General features: G+C 42.6%; 1 protein-coding gene across 4 annotated transcripts in view; it reads left to right on the forward strand.

The window, feature by feature from the left end:
* Window positions 1-22,797, forward strand: part of NKD1 (NKD inhibitor of WNT signaling pathway 1) — a 100,857-nt gene that overhangs the window by 74,399 nt on the left and 3,661 nt on the right. For 2 of the 4 annotated variants that reach the window (XM_065641018.1, XM_065641021.1), the window contains 4 exons: window positions 7,842-7,948; window positions 10,310-10,405; window positions 19,061-19,208; window positions 20,011-20,095. In XM_065641018.1, the coding sequence (XP_065497090.1) occupies window positions 7,842-7,948; window positions 10,310-10,405; window positions 19,061-19,208; window positions 20,011-20,095 (436 nt within the window). Of the gene's footprint in view, window positions 1-4,335; window positions 4,385-7,841; window positions 7,949-10,309; window positions 10,406-19,060; window positions 19,209-20,010; window positions 20,096-22,797 lie in introns of those variants that run through there. The other 2 variants (XM_065641022.1, XM_065641020.1) reach the window with 2 other exon arrangements.

The raw sequence follows: 22,797 nt of genomic DNA on the forward strand, positions 1-22,797 counted from the left end.
CTGTATCTGCACACGTGTAATATAAACTGGATGTTTGGTCACTATATCGCTTTTCAGTTGTGCTGTGGATCAACCTCCGTTCTCCTCACCTCTCAGAGTAAGGCGTAGGGCTCCGAGGATGGAAACACTGAACCTGCTACTGAATATTAACTATGAGAGAGTTGTCAGATGTGCAACTGATTCATCACAGCCAAAATAATGTTACGGGACAGGTCCACAACATTGCTCTCTACAAAAGGCTACTGTCGTGAGAGTCAGAGTGAAATTCTTCCTTATGGGAACCAATTCTGATGAATATTGCAGTTCAGATACCTTTAGAGGCCCCGTTATCATAGCAAAGGTGGTGGAGACACTATTTTCCCATTGAACATCTGAGTTAGATGGGAGCAAGCCGATATCAAAGCCTACATTATTAATAACATTACCTACTCAGCCTTCATTTGAATAGAGAGTTGTGTAGTGGCTGGGTTTCTTTCTTCTTTTTCTTCCCTTGTGAATCTCAGGGGGAAAAAAATCCAAGGAGACAAAGAAAATTTAAGATAGAAAATCCTATGTGAACACGCATAACCGCAACTTCCACTGAGAAGGGAATTCTAAATAGCAAAATTGTTACCAGTTGCTAACCAAAATCTGGGCATGGCCGTCTTTGGAGAAGATTGGTCTTTCTTCTTTTGCTGTAAGTCACAGATGATCAGTCGGTGTCTCCATCCGTCACCGTTCAGCAGCAGAATTCAAGGCTTCGCAGGCCCGTTCGGAGCTCCAGGGACACAGAATGCTGTTAGAAAGGGGTAAGTGGTGCGTATGACAGTGACAGTTCTCACTTAGGAAGTGCTCACCCATGTTAAACGACATGGATAGTGATAGCAGATTGCGTTCTGTTAATGTGGCTTTTGATATGCCCGCTGATCAAACACAAATCTTGCTGCTACAGGTGTCATCCTGAACTATTCTGACCAAAGCTTATGGAGATTCTTCCCCCTGTCTCCCCCTCTTTTTTTTTTTTTTTTTTTTCTTTTTTAAGATAGGGGAGGGGAGGGAGAAACGATCTTCTTTGATCTCCATTGAGGAAGGGAAAAAAAAAGACTGTTCTGTTCAGGCTTTTGGCTAACACAACAAACAGTGTTTAAAATTTAACTTTGCTTAATTAATTAGTAATTCTGTTTAGTGCTGTCTGATCTTCATCCAAAAGGTATTTTGAAGCTTGAGAACTGAACATCAAAGTGTATTGGGTGAAGATGGTCAAGTAAGGCATTTAATCTGGCAGTTGCTGTTGATGAAATACAGCCAGTTGGGGAACTAATTGGAAAAGGGAATCGGAATCTGGCAAAATTCAGCAAACTCCCTCCCTTCAGCAAATTCCCTCCAGAAAGCGTGTGAGAAATCTAGGTTTAGTATTTAAGCATGCATGAGTTACACTCTGGCTAGCAAAGGGAGACCGTGTTGTCCTTTGTATCTGTATCTTTAGTACCGACCTTTTTCTGGGAAGGAGATAGTACAAAAAATTTCCTCCCAACCTAACAGCCAAAAAACCCACCACCAGACCTAGACAGAAACCTGTGATTCGGTATCAAACCTTGGAAATACTTCTATGTGTCAAAGGATTTGAGTTGGCAAACGGAATTGGAAGCTTTGCGGGAGGTGGTGTTGCACAGACCCGTGAGTTTGGCTACTTTTTGTTCGGGAGAGAAAACGTCATCTGAACTTTTGAGCGAATTTCAGTTTAGCAGTTCCCAGATGTCCTAGTGGTGACTTGTCAGTTTGAATCATCATCTGATGCCTGAATGATTAAGACATGTTTTGGTTGTCTGTTTTTGTTGCAAACCATCCCATGGGCTGAGGCACTACCCCTGTGTTCTGTGCTGAGCTCTCTCCCCAGGTCGGGAGCTGGCTGTAGGTCTTCTGGCATCCTCAATATTTTTTTTTCACTCCACGGTGTGCAATTGAACCTTTAATTTGTGTTGCGACCATCAACAGGAAACAATGAAATAGAAGACAATGACTTCTCCCTATATTTGCAGGTTGAAATACCCATCCAGACTAGTACAAAGCACTACTAGTACAGCTTTTGCTAAATTGGTTTTGACTTGTCCCACTGGACTGAAAATGGACAATTAATTTCCCTACAGTAAGGTTCAGAAAGGGCAGCTTGATCTTTGTTGTTTTGAAGGGTGTGTCTGATTCATCAGCCTCAGCTTCCAGCCGGAGAAAGTTGAGCACACGCTTTTGGCTCTGACCCAGCACGAGCCTGTTTTTCTGTGCGCTTGTTCTGGTGGCTCTGCAATGGGAACGTTCCTCCCGGTCCCGTTCTGCCCACGTCCCTTCGCTGATGGAGAAAAGGACCTTTGCTCAAGCAACATCATCTCCATCGGGGATGTGTTTGAATCAACTCTGGGAATAAGACCAAAATCTGTGCTTAATGGGGGTGATATTTCTTAATCCATGGCCTCCAGGAGAACTTAGAAGTGAAATTTGAATGTGAATGTAATTGTTAATTAAAGGACAGCTTCTCGATTTGGACTCTCAAACATGGTTATTGTTCTCTGGTGGTTGTCATGCAGTCAGTGAAGAATGTCTGTTGTGTTTGCCAAACCTGATTTGCAACGAAAAAAATGTTGACAGAACCAGATAATTTAGACATCAGAGGCTTCAGGAAAAACAACGCAATTAATTCTCTTTCTATCCCTTTGGTCCTCACAGTCTCTGACTTTAAGTTCCGACCTGAAGTTCAGTCAGTTTTCTGACTTTAAGTGCTGCATCTGCTAGATCTGTAAATTGGAAGTGAAACCCTTACCCTATTGACGTTAATAGGAATTTTAATACAGAGCTCGGTTGGATCAGCTCTTTGACGCTCAATTCCACCAGTTAAATATTGCTACTGAGGTTCAATTGGAGCTGTTACAGAAGTGCTTATGACTTTGTCTCCTTGTCTTGATATGTCTATGCATTTTTAAATTTTCCTTTTATCCTACTCCCCCACAAGTCTCAGGTTCTAGTGTGTGCTTTGTTGTTTTTTCCCATGTGCAGACAGTTCTGTCCCTTTGTTTCTGGTAGCAGGTTTAAAGAATTGCCATGGAATCCGGTCTATCGGACTTGAGGGCAAGGCTAATAATATTTCACCTCAGAGGGGTTGGTTTCCTGTACGTCAGATGCTGACTTTCATAGGTGGCGTTTTTGCGCCTCCTCCCATTCTACTTTTACCCTGCTTTCTCTCAAAAATTAGACAGTAATGACCCTCATGTTAAGATAACGTCCAGTCATAATTCATCCCTGGGGAATTGCGGAGTCGTCGGCAGTTCGGGCCCTGTGATCCGTCACGTCCCGCTGGGAATGGCTGCGATCCCAAAGGGCTCTGAAGTTCATCCTCAGCCTGAGCTCTCGGATCCGCTGGGCAAAGTTGGACTTGGCAGCTGTAACTTAGGCCTGCACGTTCATCGGAGTCACATCCTTTGTTTGTTTCTGTCCGCAAGATCCTCTTAATCCACCCAAAATGCTCAGCACGGTTGAGAACCAGAGTGAAACTCCTTCCTTGGAGAAGATGGTTTGCTTGAATGAGGCTATGAGGAATGGGCAGTGACGAGCCACCCGAGAGAGGGCCGCGGGTCGAACCGCCACTTTTCCCCCTGCCCGCAGCTCGATTTTTGTCTCTCTGGTGTTTTCTCCTTGTTCTCAGCTGCAGGATAAGGGTGGGTGACAAGTGGTCTGACTGCCCAAAGCTCAGGATTCTGTGCTCATTCAGTACACAGCAATCAGTTTTACCTCATTTCCAGGATTTTTATTTTGGTGATTCCTAAAGAGTAGTTTAAATTATTACCCTCTTCTTTTCTTAGGAATGAATAAACCCCTGAAAAAAAGACCTAATTCTTCAGAGATGAGTCTTAAAACATTTAAACTGGTGTTTAAGCTCTCCCTCTCTTCCTCCCCCACCTCAATTACAAGCAGTTGGGTGGTAGTAATTAACAATCTTAGAAACATCTGCTAGTACACTTAAGCCAGTCAGTTTGTTTTTCATGAAAGAATGGTATTTCACAATTTTTCCAAGTTAATATTTTTCCTTTATTGTCTTTCCAATTTCAAATATTGTCCAGACGCATTTTTATGGTGTCTTAAGGTTATAGAAGTGAATACAAGACCATTAATAATGAACAAGAAAAGAGAACATCATAAAGAAAACATATGCAGTATTTCAATTCATGAAACACTGTGTTAGGGAACATTGTTTTTGACAGCATATGGTTATTCCCGTGAGAAGCAATAAATATATATATATTTTTTTTTTTTTTTTTTTTCCCTCCAGTTGCGGATTCCCACAACAAGGGGCGGTTTCCCTGTGTATTTGTCTATATGGAGCATTCTCTTTGTCAGGACTTGTTATCTGACTGGGGAGGTAAGAAAGTATTTTGGCGCAGATGATGTATTGTACGCGGGCCTATTTCGGCTGGGCTAGACTTTGGAAACACGAGGCTGTGAACTGAGATAGGGATCTCGTCTGGTCTCGTTTGCCATGGGCAGCGGCTGGAAGGGCTGCCGGTCTCAACGGTCCCAACAGATACTCACGTTTTATTTATAAGCGGGTTCAGCGTGTCTTTGTGTCCTCCATGGAACCGTGTGCATGTCAATAGTCAAAACTAAGTATAGAAACAAGATACCAAACGCTTATCCTTCTCTTCTCAGACAAAACAGTGGAACTCCAGTACGTATTTTTAAATGCTCGCTGGGTTTGGATGAGGCACATGAGGATATATGCACAGACACATTATTTGATCGCTTGTAAATATTATTTTAATGCCTCCCTATTCCCCTTTAAAGTTTCCTCATTTAGACTTCATTTTTCTGTGCTGAATGAAACTTGACATCAGGATGAGATCACCAGATTTCCCCATTTCATCTGAGCTCCAAAATGAGTAACTGATTTCAAAGGATAATTCCCCAGAGCACCAAGGCCAATGAGTTCCGCAGATCAAAGGTCAGCAAAGCTCAAAGAGGATAATTTCTGGCACACAGGATTTAAACTCTCTCAAGGAGTGTACTGCAAGATGTATCCCCTCCTTCCTCACTAGTTGAACTCTTGTTTTTTGAGGAGACTAATTTGTCAGAGCACGTTTTTTTTCCTCTGTTACATGAATTATACATTAAAGTGAAAGCTTCCTATGTGAACGCAGAACCTGTGTATCCAGAAAGGTTCCTAGACGTGGCGGGACCATTCCTGGAGCCAGAGGTGGCTGGTGCTCGGGGGAGCTTGGGGCGCTTTGCACATCCCGGCAGCTTTGGGCGCAGGGCAGGATCGGGCGCTGGGGAGGATGGAACGCTCTGTAAAACACGTGGGTTTGGTAGGAAAACCCAGCAAAGAGCATTGGGGCAGGATCTGCTGCTCAGTGCTCCTCAGCCTAATGCTGTTTGCCGTGCCAGTATCGCGCTGGATGCTGTCCCGTAACAGGCACGAGACCACTGCAGAAGTCTTTTGGCCATTATGTACCATTATATATTTAAAAGTATGTATGATAACACGAGTGGATTTTGGTTTTCAATTGGTCGTCCACTGTTCAAACGAAGCTGGGGGCCACAACAGCCTGACGTTCTTTTATTTCCTATTCCCTGGAGTGAGATGGTGAGGGATTGCAGAAGCCCCTCGTACAAGCGTTTCTATCAGGTTAATTAGAGCTGGTCATGCGAGAAACTCATCACTGGTACCCACGAGCCACTGAAAATCGAGGGGTGCATTTATAATTCCGAAGAACCGCTGTCAGTGTAACTGTCCTTCTTCTGAAGGCCCATGTTACCTGGTCATTTCTTGCTGATTTTAGAATGAAAAAAGGCTGGACTAAGGTGGACAACCAAATGTCTTTTGTTTTATGGGCGAGTCTTTTTGTGGCCTTAGCTTTGAACTTCCAGGAATATGGAGTTGTATTTATGGACGAAGTGAGTATAAAACAAATGGCCCTTCTTCAGCTATACTTCAAAGTTCTGTACTGTAAGTAATATTTATTTCAATAGGTGTCTCCATTATGATAAACACTATATGAAAACCTCCTCATAAACAGTCCCTGCTCATCCGATAACACCATGTTAAAAGGACGAGGGAAGAAACTGCTGTGAAAAGTGAGATTTCTGCTCCTTCAGCTGACCTTTCTGCTTCACTTACATTTAGTGTAGGGAACCCTAAGAGGACTTGGAGTAGAAATCGAAGTGTGTGAGTATGTGTATAATAAACTCCATGTCTGCTTGAATGTGCACAATGCAAATTACATGTGCGTGTTGAGAAACTGGCCTTAGTACAACTTCAAAAACTGCAAATAAGTATCGAAGTCAGGAAATTCCAAAGGTTGGGGTTTCTACCTCTTTCCCCCTTTCTTTACTGCACATCCAGAACTTTTTGTAATATGCCACAGTTTGGAAAAACAAAACAGTAATGTAACAGTGTTAAATTTAAACAGAGAAATAAGACTGGAAAATGTTGTGATGTATTACAGTGTGGCAATGTGAATGATGTTGCAGAAATCTTAGCTTTTGGAATTTCTGAGAGTATAAAGCTATGGGAAGGATATTTTTAAATTTTTAAAAATTTTTTTTTTAAAATTATTATATCTAATTGTTCTCTTTTAAATGCGTAAGAAAATGCTGAAAGATGGCTAATATAATACCGTAATTTCTAACCTGTTAGTGACTTGCTTTGCTGGGAGAATGCTTGGGAGGCGCCTCGGTGGTGCCAAGCACCAGGAGAGCCACAGAGTAAACCCGCTTGGAAAAGGGCCATCCTGAACTGGAGGGGACCGCGTCGTCTTTTTTGTAAAGAATCTGACTTTACTGAACCGGCACTTACATGAGATCTTACAAAGGCATCCCCAAGAAGCGGTTTCTACGTAGCATTGGGGTAAAGGCTTTGGGTAAATGCAAATGCTGCAGTGCAAGAGGCAAAATGCTGATTTTAAGACCTACGATCTTGCAATACCTTCTATTTTGGGGGGAGTTTTAGCAGGATTACTGCTATGCCTAATGAATTATGGGCGTGACATTGGCAGAGATACGTGGATGTATTAAAAAAATCATACTTAAAATGTAGGTAGGGTTAAAGAAATCTGTATATTTTTATAATGAATATAGAATTAATTTTCTTCAGATACAGGGTTTCATGTGCAAGGCTGAGTGCCTCCGCAGGAGCCAAAGGCACAGCCATTAAGTTCCTGGGCATTCGTCTTTGAATCCACATGAGTATACATATATTTCTGTTATGTATCTGATATATGTTATGTTGTGATATATGTCTGATAGATGTTAATATTGACTCTCTTTATGAGTGCTATTGAATTATGCAAGCGCAAATGTTTTGACTTGAAGCTTAGGTGACATATACTTTTTCATGCATACTTGAAAAAATGCAGCTTAACCTTTTTGGCAGGTAGTGTTACCTTTGTGGAAGGTTTGTGTGTATTCGAAGGGGGAAACTGAAACAGAATGAGGACTTTGTTTCAGCTTCATTACTTCATTCGCTGCTGGCGAATTTGGTGTGTTTTTGCAATATGTCACAAACTTTCAATATTTTGCAAAATTATCCAGCTTACTTACAGTAACGGTTCTGCTGATTTATATTCTCATAATACTGTGTTTGAACTTCCCGTGACTCCAGTGATGTTTGGAGGAGAGGCTGTGTACCAAAAGCTGTGCGTAGATTTTCTGCAGAAATTATCCCGGGTGTGTAGTGAACACAAAAGCAAATCAACTATAATGATCCTCTCCTACAAGTTTGCTGAAATCAATTTCACCCTAAATATAAAGACAGCTTTGCAAATATGAGACTGCTTTGACATTTCCTTACAAGTGTTTTTTCTTAAATATATTTTTCGCAGTGGCTTTGCCTCCAGAGAAGACAGATGGAGTTTGCAGTGGAGATGAAAAGAAAGCAGAAAAAGAAAGTGACACACGCACAGGTTCCAAGAAGCAGCTGAAATTTGAAGTAAGTCCCTCTGTATTTTAAAATTTCACTGCACTGACATAATTGTGGTAGAAAAAATAACCTGTGGACCCGACAGTGTCCTCGAATGTAGGTGTACAGCTCCAGATGACTGTGCTGGGGACAGGAGGAAGCAGGATTGGCACAAGTCAGGGTCTTACTATTGGTTCTCCTTCGGTGGTGATTACTGAGATTTATTTCCAGGTTTGAAGAGGATCAAATGATGACCATTCTGAAATGTATAGTGAGAAGAGGCATTTGGTTTAACCCTTCATCCATGGTCCTTTCGTTAGTAATTTATTATCCCAGCTACCGTGTTATCAAATCTTTGGATTGACTTTCATAGACTATTGCACTTGGTTAAATCTGCCTAGTGTAAAAAGAAAAATGTTTGTGAAAGCTTCCTTAACCATCGGTCTTCTGCGCCTGGGCCTCCAAAGTGAAATAACCCTGACCTGCTACATGGGGATCCAGCCGATCGCACGGCAGGAGGAGAAGGATCCTGGAGGGCAATGAGTCTGACGGGCTGTTTCCTTGTGGACTTGAAAGCATCATAAAACTGCCAGACATTGTGTGTAGTTGGCAGGTTTTGTTTATACAGGGAGTGATTTAATAAATACGAGTATTGAAACATGCTGTCATCCAGCTAGAGGGTTGTCTGTCTGGGCGAGGAGGAAGGTACTTCGGTACCGGCAAGAAACAGCAGGAATTTTCATCTCTGCGCTCCAGCCGACGTGGCAAACTTCTCCCTTTAGTGCTGTCAGCCTGTCACCGTAATGAGCTTTGCCTTCCTCAGCTGGGATGGAAGAGACCACGCAGCCACCTTGCAGCGGCTCGAGCGTTCCTTCCCTCCTCTACAGCAGATCTGGTCGTCTGGTACAATTCCTTTTCGCTCTTTTAAGGCTGATTAAAAGGAGGCAGCTTTCCCACCGGCAGCTCAGCTGCTTGTGTGTGGGGAGGTGACTTTTCCTGCCTTATTATTTTTTTTTTTTTTTTTGCACAGCCATAAATTTTTTCCTGGGCACATTTTATATTCTTCCCTGAGTAGCAGACGTTTGCAGACAGGAAAGGCATGATAAATTGCAATTAACGGTGCTGTGATATTTGAACTCTGGAGGACACCTGTCAACATGGTTGGTGCCAGAGTAGCTGGAACTCCACCGGAGCGGCAAAGTCAGTGTTTGTTCCCAAGTAGTTCTTGGCGTGCCACAAAGGTTAGCGCTTGGTCCCAGGCTCCGTGACTAATGCAGGGACGGTTGCCATGGCTCTTAACCAAGCAGAGCACATCCTCGCATAAAGACGTTATGTTAGGCGATGTATTAATATGTGGCAAGACACCAAGTATTGATATTTTTCCCCTTGTTCTACAAATGCAAGTTTCCCAGCTATGGAAGCTGGGAGCTAAGAGATTGGTAAACGTTTCAAAGGTCTGCAAGAATCAGAAAGGCAGGTGTTGAGACGAGAGATCTAAAGCTGAGGTGGATGTGATTTGGCGTTTAAAGGTGCCGGGAATGTTTGTGTAACGTGAAACTGTGTTTCCACAGTGGAGTGTGGGGCACTTGGCAGCTTTAGTCCGGCTCGTTACGGCCCGAGCAGCTGCCTTTGAACTCGGCAGGGGACGGGGGGACCGAGCTGCTGTAGGGAATTGGTTTCAAGTCAGAAGATCAACCAGGTATTTTGAGCTCTATCATGCTGAAGCTATTTGGAGCTGTTTATTTTACTTGCATACAGCGGCTTTCATTTTAATTGCACTGTAACTGTTCTGGTTTGCCTTGTTGTGGCTCTGGATAATTGTGATGGTGCAGGTCTTGAGAGAAAGCAAACGATTTGCACCCAGGTGCCTGGAGTCAGTCAAAGTGCATCCTTTGTTCTTGACTGAAGTCTTGAGTTTGGTTTGGGGATATTTTTTTTTTTTTTTTTTTTTCCCCCTTTAATAAACGTATTCCTTCAGGCTTTCCACAGACCCCACTCAAAATAAGGAGCAGGTACCACTCCCAGGTCGTTCCTACCTGCTGGTCCTTGGGCAGCTCCGTTTCGGTGCCCAGTGATGTGACGTGGTGCTGCTCTGACTCTGATATTTCAAGTGCTTCAGGGAGTAGTTTTCTAGTACCTTTTTGTGTTGTCTGCAATGAAGTAGAAAGCGTCTTGCCGATTCCCTGAAATCTAACCCAGGGGAGTGAGGATGATCGTGTGGTGTGATGTGATGTGATGAGCCTCCTTTGGTGTGGTGGACAGAGACCTCCCCAGGCCACATCCTGAACCGGCCCCCCACGAGGGAGGGAGCAAACAGCCTCCTTCTACAGGGTCTCCTCTGCAAACAGGCCTTTGCTTTAGGTAATCAGCTGCTCTTTGCATGTTTCTTAGGAATTGCAATGTGATGTGTCTGTAGAGGAAGATAACAGGCAAGAATGGACCTTCACTCTGTATGACTTTGATAACAACGGAAGAGTCACCCGCGAGGTAAGCGAAGTACAGCTGCCCCTTGTGTGCAGCGTTTGCTAACGAGAGAAGTGGTTTATAACGGGAACAGTTTTTCTTCTGTGAAATAGAGGTGTCCTGCCAACTTCAACAGCAGTTCCCATGGACCCTTCCCTCCTAGAAACCAGTAGTTTACTGTTTTCAGATGTACCGTGCCACTTCTAAAGCTGGTTGCTGTTTAATATCTGGGATTAGGCCTTTAAAAAATAGCACTGGCACTTGAGGAGGAAAAATATCTGAAACAACTGAACAACTAAACACGTTGTCAAAATAAACCGCTGCAAATGTATATTGTTCTGGCTTCTATCCTGCTTTTCAGAGCTAAGCTAACTAAATAGCAAAGTTGCTTTCTGACATTCTTTCCAGCAGGACTAACTATGCTGTTCTGTTGTTTTCCTGAATATTAGGCTGATCTCTGCCTTCTCCCTCCAGGTATAAATAACATTGGTGATTCTTGCTGTAGGCCCATAGTGAATGGCTGTCAAAGCATACCCGTGTGTATTTTTTATTATCAGGATGTCTTCAAGTTGTATTTCCTGTGCAAATAAGAAGCCGAATAAGAGGATGTATCGATTAGAATACAGTCCTTTTTCAGAATTATTTCTATCCAAATTGAATAGTGTTACTTCTAGAAGAATGTCTATTACTGAGATTTCCTGCAATGCGCTGTCATTGATTTTCTGTGAGGTGTGTTTACTGGCTCCCATGCCTTCAGATAATCAGCTGAAAATTGTCAGGTTTTGTCTCTCTTGGCTCTTATGCTGATGTCTGAAAAACCCCAAGAACTGATTGAAAGGAATAGGGTAAATACTGGAAGTGTACTGGCCTTAGACACCAAATGAAGGCGGAATTTTCTTCCGAAAAACTGCAGCAAATCTCTCTTGACATTTATGAACAAATTGCCAAATGTGGTGGTTGTTCAGGGTTTTTAACATGGAAGTGAACATCATTACTAGGCTTTTTTTAATTGTCTCTACTCTGATGGTATTTTGAATAGTCGAATGAAATCCGTGCACCTCATGCAAGAGAATAAGCAGATGAAAAGTTAGAGCCCAAGTCCAGAGTTTCAAATGGGAAGACAAGATGTATAGAGCGGCCGAGGAGCAGGGGGGGTGGTGTGAGTAGTAATGTATTTGTTAATGTATAGGGAACAGAGGCCAGAAGAATGAAATTACTTGCCTGAAGTCTCACAAGAACTTAGTGGCAGATTGAACCCAGATCTTTCGAGACCCAAGGCTAAGTTTTCATTACAAGATTATCGTGACTCTCAAAGAATAGGGGAAAAAACACACAAAACCCAAACCCACACGCACGGGTGTCCTTTACATTCAGGCCTGGCATTCCCATTCTTGTCAGTGGGAGTTCCATGTGCTGAACAGAATGAGAATATGCTTTTAAGTATGTATACAATAATTATTTGTGATTATGTGGTACACCAAAGAGCTTAATTTGACTGTACTTAGAGAATATGTTACAGCCAAATTCCACCTCTCCCAGCTACAAGAGCAGACTGCAGCTTAACTGAAACCAAATCTGTGCGGGGACTGAAAATTACACTACTCTGAGGGCTGGAGGTTGCTATATTCAGGCTTGAACCTGTGCCAGACAAAAATTCTTTTGACCAAGGGACCAAATAGGTTGATAATTTTCAGCTCTTTGCATGTGACCAAAGGCAGAAACAAGCAGTGTGCACCATCGCAGAGCTGCCCAGTTACGTTACACGCTTTTGCGAGCTGTCCCAGTGCCGTTTGTACAATCCATCTTGTTGGTTGTCTGCTGTTGGATCCGATGCAATTTAAGAGTTGTTTGTGCAAGAATGACTAATGATAGCAGCTCACAGATAACCCTGGCCGCAAAAGAGGAATCTTGGTCTCTTCGTATGACAGAATGTCTTGTTCTATTAGCCCCTGAGAGATGGGCAGTCAGCGTAGCGGCCCGATACTGTTGTTTGTTAAGCAGCTCTGCTTCTGATCCAGAAAAGGACTTAACGATGGCAAACGTGAAACATGTGAATAGTTTCAATTAAACCGAATGGGCCACGTGCTTTGAGTTAACGGGATGTGCAGCACATGGCTGGAGCAGGGGCAGAACCGAGCCGGAGGAAGAGGCTGATCTGTACCGGTGCCACTTCCTGAGCTGATGGAAACGCTTGAAAACGGGTCAGCTTTTCTGAACAAAGGTTTGGAGTTCTGGGGAGAAGAGCCTAGTGTGGACGTCCTCTCCTTCTTTGAAAGCTTCCCTTTAATGTCTCCTGCATTTAGAGCTGCATTTAACAGAGAGATGAAATTCCTGCATTCCGATTTCTCTGTGTGGACCCGGAGGTGCTTTACAAAAAGCAAAAGTCAGCCTTATCGTTCTCGTTTTCCATGTTGGAAAAGTGAGACGCTGGAGGAGGGAGTGACTTGCCCACCCACGTCCATTTCATTGGATTCAAAGTCAGGGTGTTTAAAACATTGGGCTTCATGTCCAGAGAGTTTCCAAAGGAATCCACAGTGTTAAATTACGTTTCTAAGAGACATTTAGGTGGGGTGCAATTTAACAAGTGAACCAAATGGTTTTTTTCATTAAAATGTTTGAAAATTGTAAATAAGATACGGATTTAGTTACTGGATAAAGTTTCCCTTGGGTTTTACACAATGACAGATCACAACAAGAACATTCAAATTCCATCTTAGTGAAACTTCTTCTGGATCTTAACAATATCTTAAGAACTTCATATTGCTTTGATTTCCTCCTAGAGTCTGTCTGACTTATTCCATAGCCCTTATAATTAGAAATTCAGATCTAGTCATGCTTCTTGAAGAGATACACCCATTATGAAAGCATAATTACTGGGATGGCAAATTATAAAATTAGCTTTACTCTGTGTTAGTAAACTACTGCTTTTTCTGTCATAGAAGACAACGGGTTTTCAGTCCTTTTGGGGTAGTGGGAGATAACTTCTCCTGCTCTAATATGTATATTACAAAACTTGGCTAATAATGTTTCCCTTCATTCCATAGGCCATAAGAGGACAATTCATTATGTACTGCAGGCCTTTGTAGAACTGACGGCTGCGCCGTAATTATCTTCATATGGATATTTGTAATCGGACTTGAAACTTAGATAATTGAACTAATGTGTTTTGATCTATGAGGTTTTACATCGAGCTCTCTGAATGTAATTATACTTCATAAACACTGGCCTTTTCTTATTTTGCAATCAATTATTTCTTGGAAAATCGAGTTTCTTTGGTGAGTGGCTGCATAGGAATAAGCACACAAGAAAGTTACTTGTCAGGAGTAAAAAGGAATTTCTTCTAGAGCAGTTGCTGAGTAGATAGCAAGCGAAGCTCCTTTCAGGTTCCAAATAAGAACAATTCAAAAAACAGAAGTGATCAAACAAAGCTGATGTTGCAATAAGAACATCCTGCTGTATGTAAAAATCAGACTACAAACAAAGTACAAATGAGACATTTGTACTTTTCTTTTTCTGAGGGAAGGGTAATGAACTGATATTGATGTTTCTCTTCATGCATTTTTAATGCTAAAAATGTTCTTTGTGTCTTACATTAAATACTCAATTTCTCCTCTTGTGTTTCGCTTTTTTTTTCCCCCTCTTGCCTTTTAGTTATTTTTGCCCATATCCTCTGTAATGGCTGAAAAGATTTGAGATTATTTCTGCATTCAGAACTCAACAGCAGGTCTTTCACTCGGGGAAGGATACTGGCTTTTCTGGGGTTAGCGTTCATCAGCCTGACCCTTCCCTGGCAATTTGCTGGTTTTTGCTGTGTTTGTCAATGTTGTATTAACTCATGACACAGAGGCAGCAGTGGAACCAACAGATAGCAAAGCAGTGCCTGTCTGTGGCAGGGGGGCCATCGTTTCCACCATTACATTGGGTGGACTTCTGCCAGAGAGAAATAAGAGAAAATATGATTTTTCTCTTTTGGTTTTGAGGGCAGCCAAATACATCTCTCCCAGACAAGTTGCAAGGAATCAAATTGAAAGTTTTCTTTCAGTGTTATTAAACTCATTGGTATTTTTATTTGCTTTGGTTTTGGTTGTGGTTTGTTTAGACGGGTTTTTTTGTTTTATTTGTTTGGTTTTGTTTTGTTTGTGTTTGGGGTTTTTTTTGGGGGGTGGGGGATGCAGTTTGCACGTGTGTGCAAATATCTCTTTCTTCTAAATTAATTCTGCTAGGAAAGCCTCTTAGTTCCCTTACAGAATCTCTAGTTTGCTAACTGGTCCTATGATGATAAGCGACACTGATACGGGAAAAATAGGGTCATCCCTGTACCACTAATGTTCCTTAGAAGTAAAAAATTAATGCCTGGAATAGGGACTTTCTCAGTCACATGAGCTCTGTAAGGAATGAAGAATACTTCAGTGTAATTTGCTCTTGTTGTTTTCGCAGACCCATTAGTTTCTCTGAATGTTCTCAATTCCTGTCAGTCTCCTACTGGAGATCCATAAAGTATCAATATTCTGCGAATACGTGAGCGTAGCACACGAGTGGCCTTAAATGCTTCCTTCTTAGTATTTCTAATGCAACTATGTCTGGCAATCTATTAAAGCTCTTCTTTTAAATATACGTTGTTGTATTAGCTGCTCAATAAAATAGGGTGTGAGAACATACAGATGAACTGTGTCAAATCCTTTGGCCTTGGAAAAACCAACTGTAATGTTCAATAAGCAAGACGCAAATAAATCTGGGTATGGCATGTGCTGGCGGTTTGGATACTACCCAGCAAGCATGTGTTTTCCTCTTTGAGAAAAAATATCATCATTTCAGTCTTCTTACTTGGTTAAACCAGCTATCCCGGCAGAAATTCTGCACACTAGAAGCCCTTCAGAAGTTAGTTAGATTCATGCAGCCTACTTTCCCTTTAAATATCATCCATTTGCTATAGAGAGAAATCTTTAAAAAAAAAATTTCTTATTTCTCTTTACCCGTTTAATAGATTAGTTTTAAAATCCACAATGATCTTTAAATTAGAAGCTGTTTGAAAGTACATTACAGTTAAAAAAAAAAAAAAGAAAAATGGGAAACACTGAAAAATCTATTCTTGTTTATTTTTCATGTAAAAAGGGAGGAAGCTTGAGAAATGTGGGTGAAACTTTCTTGTGCGGTCAGTTGCAAAATTATGTGACCAGTAAAAATCGTAATCCATTGTGCAGAAAAGTTAGATTGTGTGGTAGGTGGTCTCTGAGACCTGCTGGTTGGTGTACCAGAAGAGAGGCAAATCTAACTAGCTTTTATTCTTCATCATTGATGCTAAATTTCTGGAGGACAGTGAAATGCACAAGCCGGTGTGTAGAAAGTGAAGCTGTGTCCGTGGTTTTAGGCGGTTCTTTAGGGAATTTAAGTGCAGATGATGTTCGGTGGGGCAGCTTTCCAGGGGAATATAAATTCCCTCAGTCTCCTGGCAGGCAACTGGAAGATGAAAATTCTTTCGGGGGTAAATATAGACATAACTATAAAATACAAATGTTGTAACTTATATTTTACTGGTCTAGCGCTACTAATTTGACAAGAAGCCATTACTGTATTAGCTGCCAAAAAAGGGCTGTGAGAAGGTGGCGTTAGTCACTGTTCAGAACTCATTAAGACCGTTCCTACCAGCTCAGCGTCTCAGGAGTTTGTGTGTTAGGATTGTGAAGCAATAACTGGAAAGCAGCGGAGGGTTCAGGCCGCCCTGGAGCTGGTGTCTCCTTGGCCAGGACGCTGGTAGATGGCAGAGTGGCGAATGACCCGAGCAGGCTTGTTCGACCAAATCAGAACTGTCAGCTTGCTACAATTTCCAACCCCACATTAGGACCGCAAGTAAATGAATCCTATAATAAAAGTGTTGTTGCGGGTATTTAACTGATCAGCATAAGCATGAAGCAGTTACTGATGGATATCCCTAACCTCGGGCTTGGGATGGATCCAGTCTGACGACCACGACCCTTTGGTGCCAGAACGCAAAGCAGCTCGTGCTGCCGGGGAGGCAGCCGGGTATGAAACGCAATAAATGCACGGGCAGCAGAGCCTGAGGCCACCGGTGTCATAGAATCGTAGAATCATTTCGGTTGGAAGAGGCCCTCAGGATCATTGAGTCCAACCATAACCCAGCCTAACTCTAGCACTAAACCATGTCCCTAAGAACCTCGTCTAAATGCCTTTTAAACCCCTCCAGGGATGGTGACTCCAGCACTGCCCTGGGCAGCCTGTTCCATCACCCTTTCCATGAAGAGTTTTTTCCTAATACCCAATCTAAACCTCCTCTGGTGCAACTTGAGGCCATCTTGGTACTCCCGCGGCCATTTTGAGCCCTGTGGTGATTCTGGTGCCGCCATTTTGGGCCCTGAGGTGATTCTGGTGCCGCCATTTGGAGCCCTGAGGTGATTCTGGTGCCGCCATTTTGGGCCCTGAGGTGATTCTGGTGCCGCCATTTTGAGCCCTGAGGTGGTTCTGGTGCCGCCATTTTGGGCCCTGAGGTGATTCTGGTGCCGCTATTTTGGGCCCTGAGGTGATCTTAGAATCATTTCGGTTGGAGAGACCCTCAGGCTCATCGAGTCCAACCATAACCCAACTCCAGCACTAACTCATGTCCCTGAGAACCTCTAAACGCCTTTTAAATCCCTGCAGGGATGGTGACTCCACCACTGCCGTGGGCAGCCTGTTCCAATGCCCCACAGCCCTTGGGGGAAGAAATTGTTCCCCAGATCCAACCTCAACCTCCCCTGGCGCAACTTGAGGCCATTTGGCTTATCAAGTTGTAGGATGATAGTACAAGGGTCCTCAAACATAATTTATGGAGGGCGCATAAAGCAACAGATACATTTTGTTTGTCAGTCTATGTTCTTGCTTGGCTGGATTTTTCTCATAGATGAAATAAAAATTCGACTCTTCCAGCTGGCTGTCAGATACAGCTGTGTCTATTTAGAGGTCTGGCTAGGTTTCAAGTTAGAGTCTGAGAAGTGCAATGTGTCGAAGAGCTGCGAGGTGTCCACCAGACTGTCGCTGAGCAGGCGCTGCCTCATTGAAACTTTGGTCGGTGGTTCTTGTCAGAAGGATGGAAAGCAGCTACCGACGTGGTAGTAACAGCCCAGGCATAGAGACTCTTGTGGCAAGGGTAGGAAAAAATATTTCAGTGGGGAAGTAAAGGAGAGAGACTGCAAATTCTGCTCTCTTTTTGTGAATCTGTTGTCTTGAACTCGGAAGTCTGGAGAAATTCCACTGAGTGCAGAGAAGTTAAAGAGGGTACATGTTAAGACAAAGTCTGGGCACTCTAGGATTTAGTTATTCATTGTGCCTGTTGAGCCGGGAAATCATCTACTGTAAAATCATTTGTCCTGGCCACAAGGTCAGTATTTCCCTAAATTCTGTGTGAGTAGAAATTTAAATTTAAAGCTGGTTAGATAATGAGGATTGTGTAGTATATTGACTACTAAAGTGCTGGGACCCATTAGGGCACACAAACCTTGGAGCTGCCGTTGTTACGGGCAGGACCCCTGGGCAATTGTAGAGGTTTTGAATATTTTTAGACCTGATTCTTAATCCTCAGAACCAGTACTTAACAAAGGATGATCTAGGTATTTTCTTTGTGCTCGCAAGCCTCCGGAAAGAGCTTAGGAGCTAGGATAGCTCAAGGGATAGGAAGAGCGGCATGGAGAAATTCTCAGACACCTGTCGAATGGGATCTGTGTAGCCTGCAATGCTCAGCGTGCCTTGGCCATTGGGTGGTGCCCAGGAGAATTGTGGTGGAATCCCTGTTCTTTGTTTGAACTTGGCTAGATGACATCAACCTGAGAGACCTTTGAGCATCACCAGCTTCTAAACAGTGTTTCTCCTGTTTGAAACAATTGGCTTGTTAAAATTGGCTAGTGTTCTTTCTGATACAGCCAGGCATGTGAGCGTTTGTTCATGTCCCATTGCCTTCAAAGAGATGTGCGAAGCAGGTTCTGTAATAGGCCTGACTGGATAATCTCTGCGGTTCAAAAATGTCAGTTTAGAACCGGTTTGAATTTTGCAAAATAAGCTAGACCCCAGTACGCATATGGCAGAGTCATATTCAGGCGTCGTTTATTTCCAAACCTCCGAGGTTTACAGTTCTGCCACTCCTCTTACTGGTTTTCCTCTATATAATCAACCACTTAACTACCCCAAGAAAAAACCCAAGAAGCAGTAAGGCTGTAATGTCCAAGATTTTCTTCAATTGCTGTATTTGTTTTGCTCCTGTCAACTCAGTTTTTAGTGCAGTATGAATGGTTATCCCTGCATTCTGTTGAACCCAAAGAAAAGACAGAACACAACTTTGCTGATTCACGCTTTGGGAAACCTGATTGCCTTGTGCTTTTATTATTGTTTTGATCTGGTTTGCCCTATTTCATAAATCTTACACCACTTGATGAGGAAGGATATGGGTCTGCTTGAATCATTCCCTTCCATGTCTGTGAGTTATATTGCAGTCTACATTGGAAAAAAGGGGGGTTAACAAAGAGAGAAACGGATCCTTTCTTGTAAGGTTCTGTGCAGGTTCAGCTCTTGTGACTTCTGAGGATATTCCAGTGTTTAATAGTCCCAAGTCTAAAATAATTACAAGTATCAAAGCTGTGGGTTTCATACCGTTTTCACAAGGGTGTGTCTTTTTGTGTTTCAATCCGACTCTAGGATATTACCAGCTTGCTTCACACCATCTATGAGGTAGTTGATGCCTCAGTAAACCATTCTCCTAGTTCCAGCAAAACTCTGCGAGTGAAGCTTACTGTGGCACCAGACGGCAGCCAGAAGAAAAGGAGTATCTTGCTAAATCACACTGGTAAGGATGTGCCATCAGCCATTTGAAAAAATACAAAAAAAAATTCAAGAATCCCTTAAAAATCCATCTTTGGATTTTGTTAATGCAAATAAATATATAGTTAAAGACAAATAATTATATGGGTATTTTAAAGCCCATGAACCTGTTTTAGGATCTCAGGTGCAGAATTTCCTACCTGCCTTTCGGCATCTCTTAAGCAAATTAGGGTTCCCTCTCCTGATTGATTGTTTCCTTTTGGCAGCAGCAATTACCGATATGTTGTGTAACTGTCTTTATGTACTGCCAGGCAGATTTAAGGTCTTTTTGTCTTGTACCATTTTAACTCTGCTGACATTAGAGCACTCAGTTTGTGTGGAAACAGGTGTAGTGGTATAAAATGTTTTCTGCAAGTGCATAGCTATCACTGCTGCTGGATAAGAATAAATAAGCATAAGTAATGTTTATGAATTTGTGCATTAAAAAATGCACATTTTTCTGTATTGGCAGAGTCTGCCAGTAGAAAATGGCTTACACTCTGACTTATTCGCCTTATATTTACTCTAATAATAGTTGTATCAGCATAATTACACCATTTCACCTGCCCCACGGCTCGCAGCCCAACCCTGACCCATGTCCTGCCGCCGAGGTAACGTCTGCCTAAAATCTGCCATGCGGATAAAAGCACTTTGGAGAAGGCTACACAAAATGCTGTGTTACATCTGGAGCTACCCAGAAGAAAAGATGTATTTGCCATGTAGCGCGTTAGTCATGCTGATCAGCAAGGGCAGTAATGGGGAATTAATGTCCTGTCTGTTGTCGGCAGATGTGCAGAGCGCCAGGCACAGAGCGGAGAGCAAAGCTAACGAAGAAGGGAGGAGCGCTGAGAAGAAGCAGCGGGCTGCTCTCAGGTGAGGCAAAACCTGGGCCCTGACAGGCACCGGCTGCCTCTCAGGAAACCTCAACCACACATTTCTAGTTCGCTTGCTTTATTTTTAAAAATTATGTTGAAATAGAGGAATGACTGGATTTTTCGCTGTGGAACCATCAGCAGATTCCTTTGTATATTAAAACAAAAACCAAAGAAGCAAATCTGTAGTGCCCATTACTCACATATCCATCTTCTGTTGGCTCTTTGGAGGACATCCAGTGTCTTTTTAGTTGCCACGTGCAAATCTTGAGCCTACCGGTGGAGTTCATAGCAAAACCTTTTGGCTCAAAGTGTCCTAAAATGTTTTCATCTTCCTAGAGACCAGCTCTTGCCTTTCTCTGTCCTCCTTGCAGCCCGTCGTGTTCACTGCTCAACACATTAGCTCCAAGTTTTATTAGCTTGATCTCATTTACCAGGGTGTAGCCAGACCTGCTTCTCCTTAGCCACCTTTCCTCCTAAAGGACGCAGCTCTGAGCTGGCGCTGGGTGTACAGCATTATATTTAATGAAATCTTGCAGGAAAATTGGGATAATTTAATTTATCTTTTTTTTTTTAATAAGTTTCAGAATACATTTCACCACTTGAAAAAATACCTGTCTGTTGTCTTTCAATGGAATCCAACCCACGCGGCTCAGAGTACCTCCATTGCTGATAAAGCACAAGGACGGTGCTTTCGCAGTGGTCTGCAGATTAGATAAAAAAAGGTTTTTAGTTCTTCCCAAACAGGATGTACAATATTATTTTGGATGCCAGTCCATAACAGGCTTTTTTCTTCTGAAAATGTGTATATCATGTGTATCTGCCCTGTTATCATGAGCTCTACCTACCTGATAGATATTACCTGTGCTGAACTTCAAAGTGTGTGATAATCATTTGCAATGCATTTTTCAAGTATTGGATTTTTTTACAGCTAGGAAAAATGTTAATCTTTCAGTCACATACCTGAATTTGGTATTTTAATGGATAGAAAAACAACTCAAACACAGGTGATTTTGATTCATTTTAATGTAGATGAGTTGCTCCAAACAGCTCATCTTTGTGGGTAGGTTTGATCTGACTTAGGATTTTATGTTTCACACTAAGGCAGAGGGAAGCATTTGCTGAAATGCTCCAGTAATGACATCAAATCATTAGTTGCATTTGTTTCTTCAACTGCAAATTAAAAAAAGAAAAATCAAAACTCCATTTTTGGCTTTCCTTCGATTTAGTGATATTTGTCCAAATAGATAATAAATTTATCAGGAGAAAGGAGCATTCAGTCTTTTTAAAAGTGACAACGAAACTGTGCCTCCCTTTTCTTGACAGAGTGAGTTATCCCAGCGAGTATATCCCAGCACAATCAAATTTCAGATTAAAAGAAGAGTAAAATGACTTCTAATCTTCTGTTAGCAACTCTGTACAAAATCTTCTGTGAACTGAAGAATACTGCGTGGGTTTGCCTGCTGACCGAAATGTGATGTTCTGATTCTTCTGTCCATTAGCAAAGATTTGCCCTGTGTGGACTTAATAGACTGTTTTTGTTTGATAATCTATTGCAAAATCCCTTTTCAATTTGAAGTCTCCCTCCCATTGACCTTAAAGTCGTGGTTTGGCAGATGTTTTATGAACAACAGCCGTTTCCACTGAAACCCACAGTCGCACAGGCATCAAATGTTAGGGTGGAATCTTGACTCTGCTGCATTTGTCCTTCTCATCCTTTTTGTTCGAGGCTTCCCAGACAGGACAGACCTGGGTCTGGAGTTGAGCAGATCAACCCCAGACAGCTGTCAGCCTCCCACAGCTTTCGTTGGATCTGATTAAATGCGGACAGGACAAATAATGTCCTGTTGACACCGTGTGTGTTGTGGGGATGTTTATGCGCTCTGGCCAAATTGCCGGCCTTCAGGAAAGCTCCCCAAGGCTCATCAGCATCTCCTCATATTCCTGCAGATGTTTCCCCTGTGAAAGCTGCAATGAGGACTTGTGAGAAGTGCACACATTTCACAAATCCAGTCACTTAGGAATTCTAGGCAAGATGTGATTAATATTCAAGATAAAATGGATAGAAGTGTTTTTATCCTGAAGGTGGGAGATAGATGGATTAGATTTTTCATCTGCTGGAAGCTCCAAGCAGGAGTTTTCCCCTGTAGGGCTAATACGAGTATCAAGACCAAGCAAGCAGATTCCCAGCCAGCGTGTCTGGCACATGTGGTGCAAAATGGGTGGTGGGATCTTCATACCGTTCCAGTTTATATTTCATCTAGTGCAGTAGGGAAAATATCATGCACACTAGCCTCTAAAACATCTTCGTTTTACCCACTGATACACGTTCTCGCTCTCTCTTTCCTGCTTAAGTGATTTCTCCCTGGCTGGTTTGAACACTTAGCAGTGAACACAGCTTTTGGGAGATGTCCTTGCGTTTCTGCACCCTGCGCTCTGTCCCTGCTCTGTTCCCATCACCCGCGTGTCTGTCACCCTCAGGATGACAGTGCAGCCTGCGGATTTTAGAAAGGGCTTTGATACACTCCACAAACCCTCAAGCAGATGCTTTTTTTGATTACAAACGAACCGAAAGCCGGTAACCCCGCTGTATATTTTTGCTGTCTGTGGCGTGCCTGCATCCTGCCGTGTGTGTGCAGGAGGGTGTTGTGGGGCCGCTGCCACACACTTCACCTCTCACAAGTACTTAAAGTTCTCTTTGAC

This window comes from Caloenas nicobarica, chromosome 9, assembly GCF_036013445.1.
Source record: "Caloenas nicobarica isolate bCalNic1 chromosome 9, bCalNic1.hap1, whole genome shotgun sequence".
Lineage (NCBI taxonomy): Eukaryota > Metazoa > Chordata > Aves > Columbiformes > Columbidae > Caloenas > Caloenas nicobarica.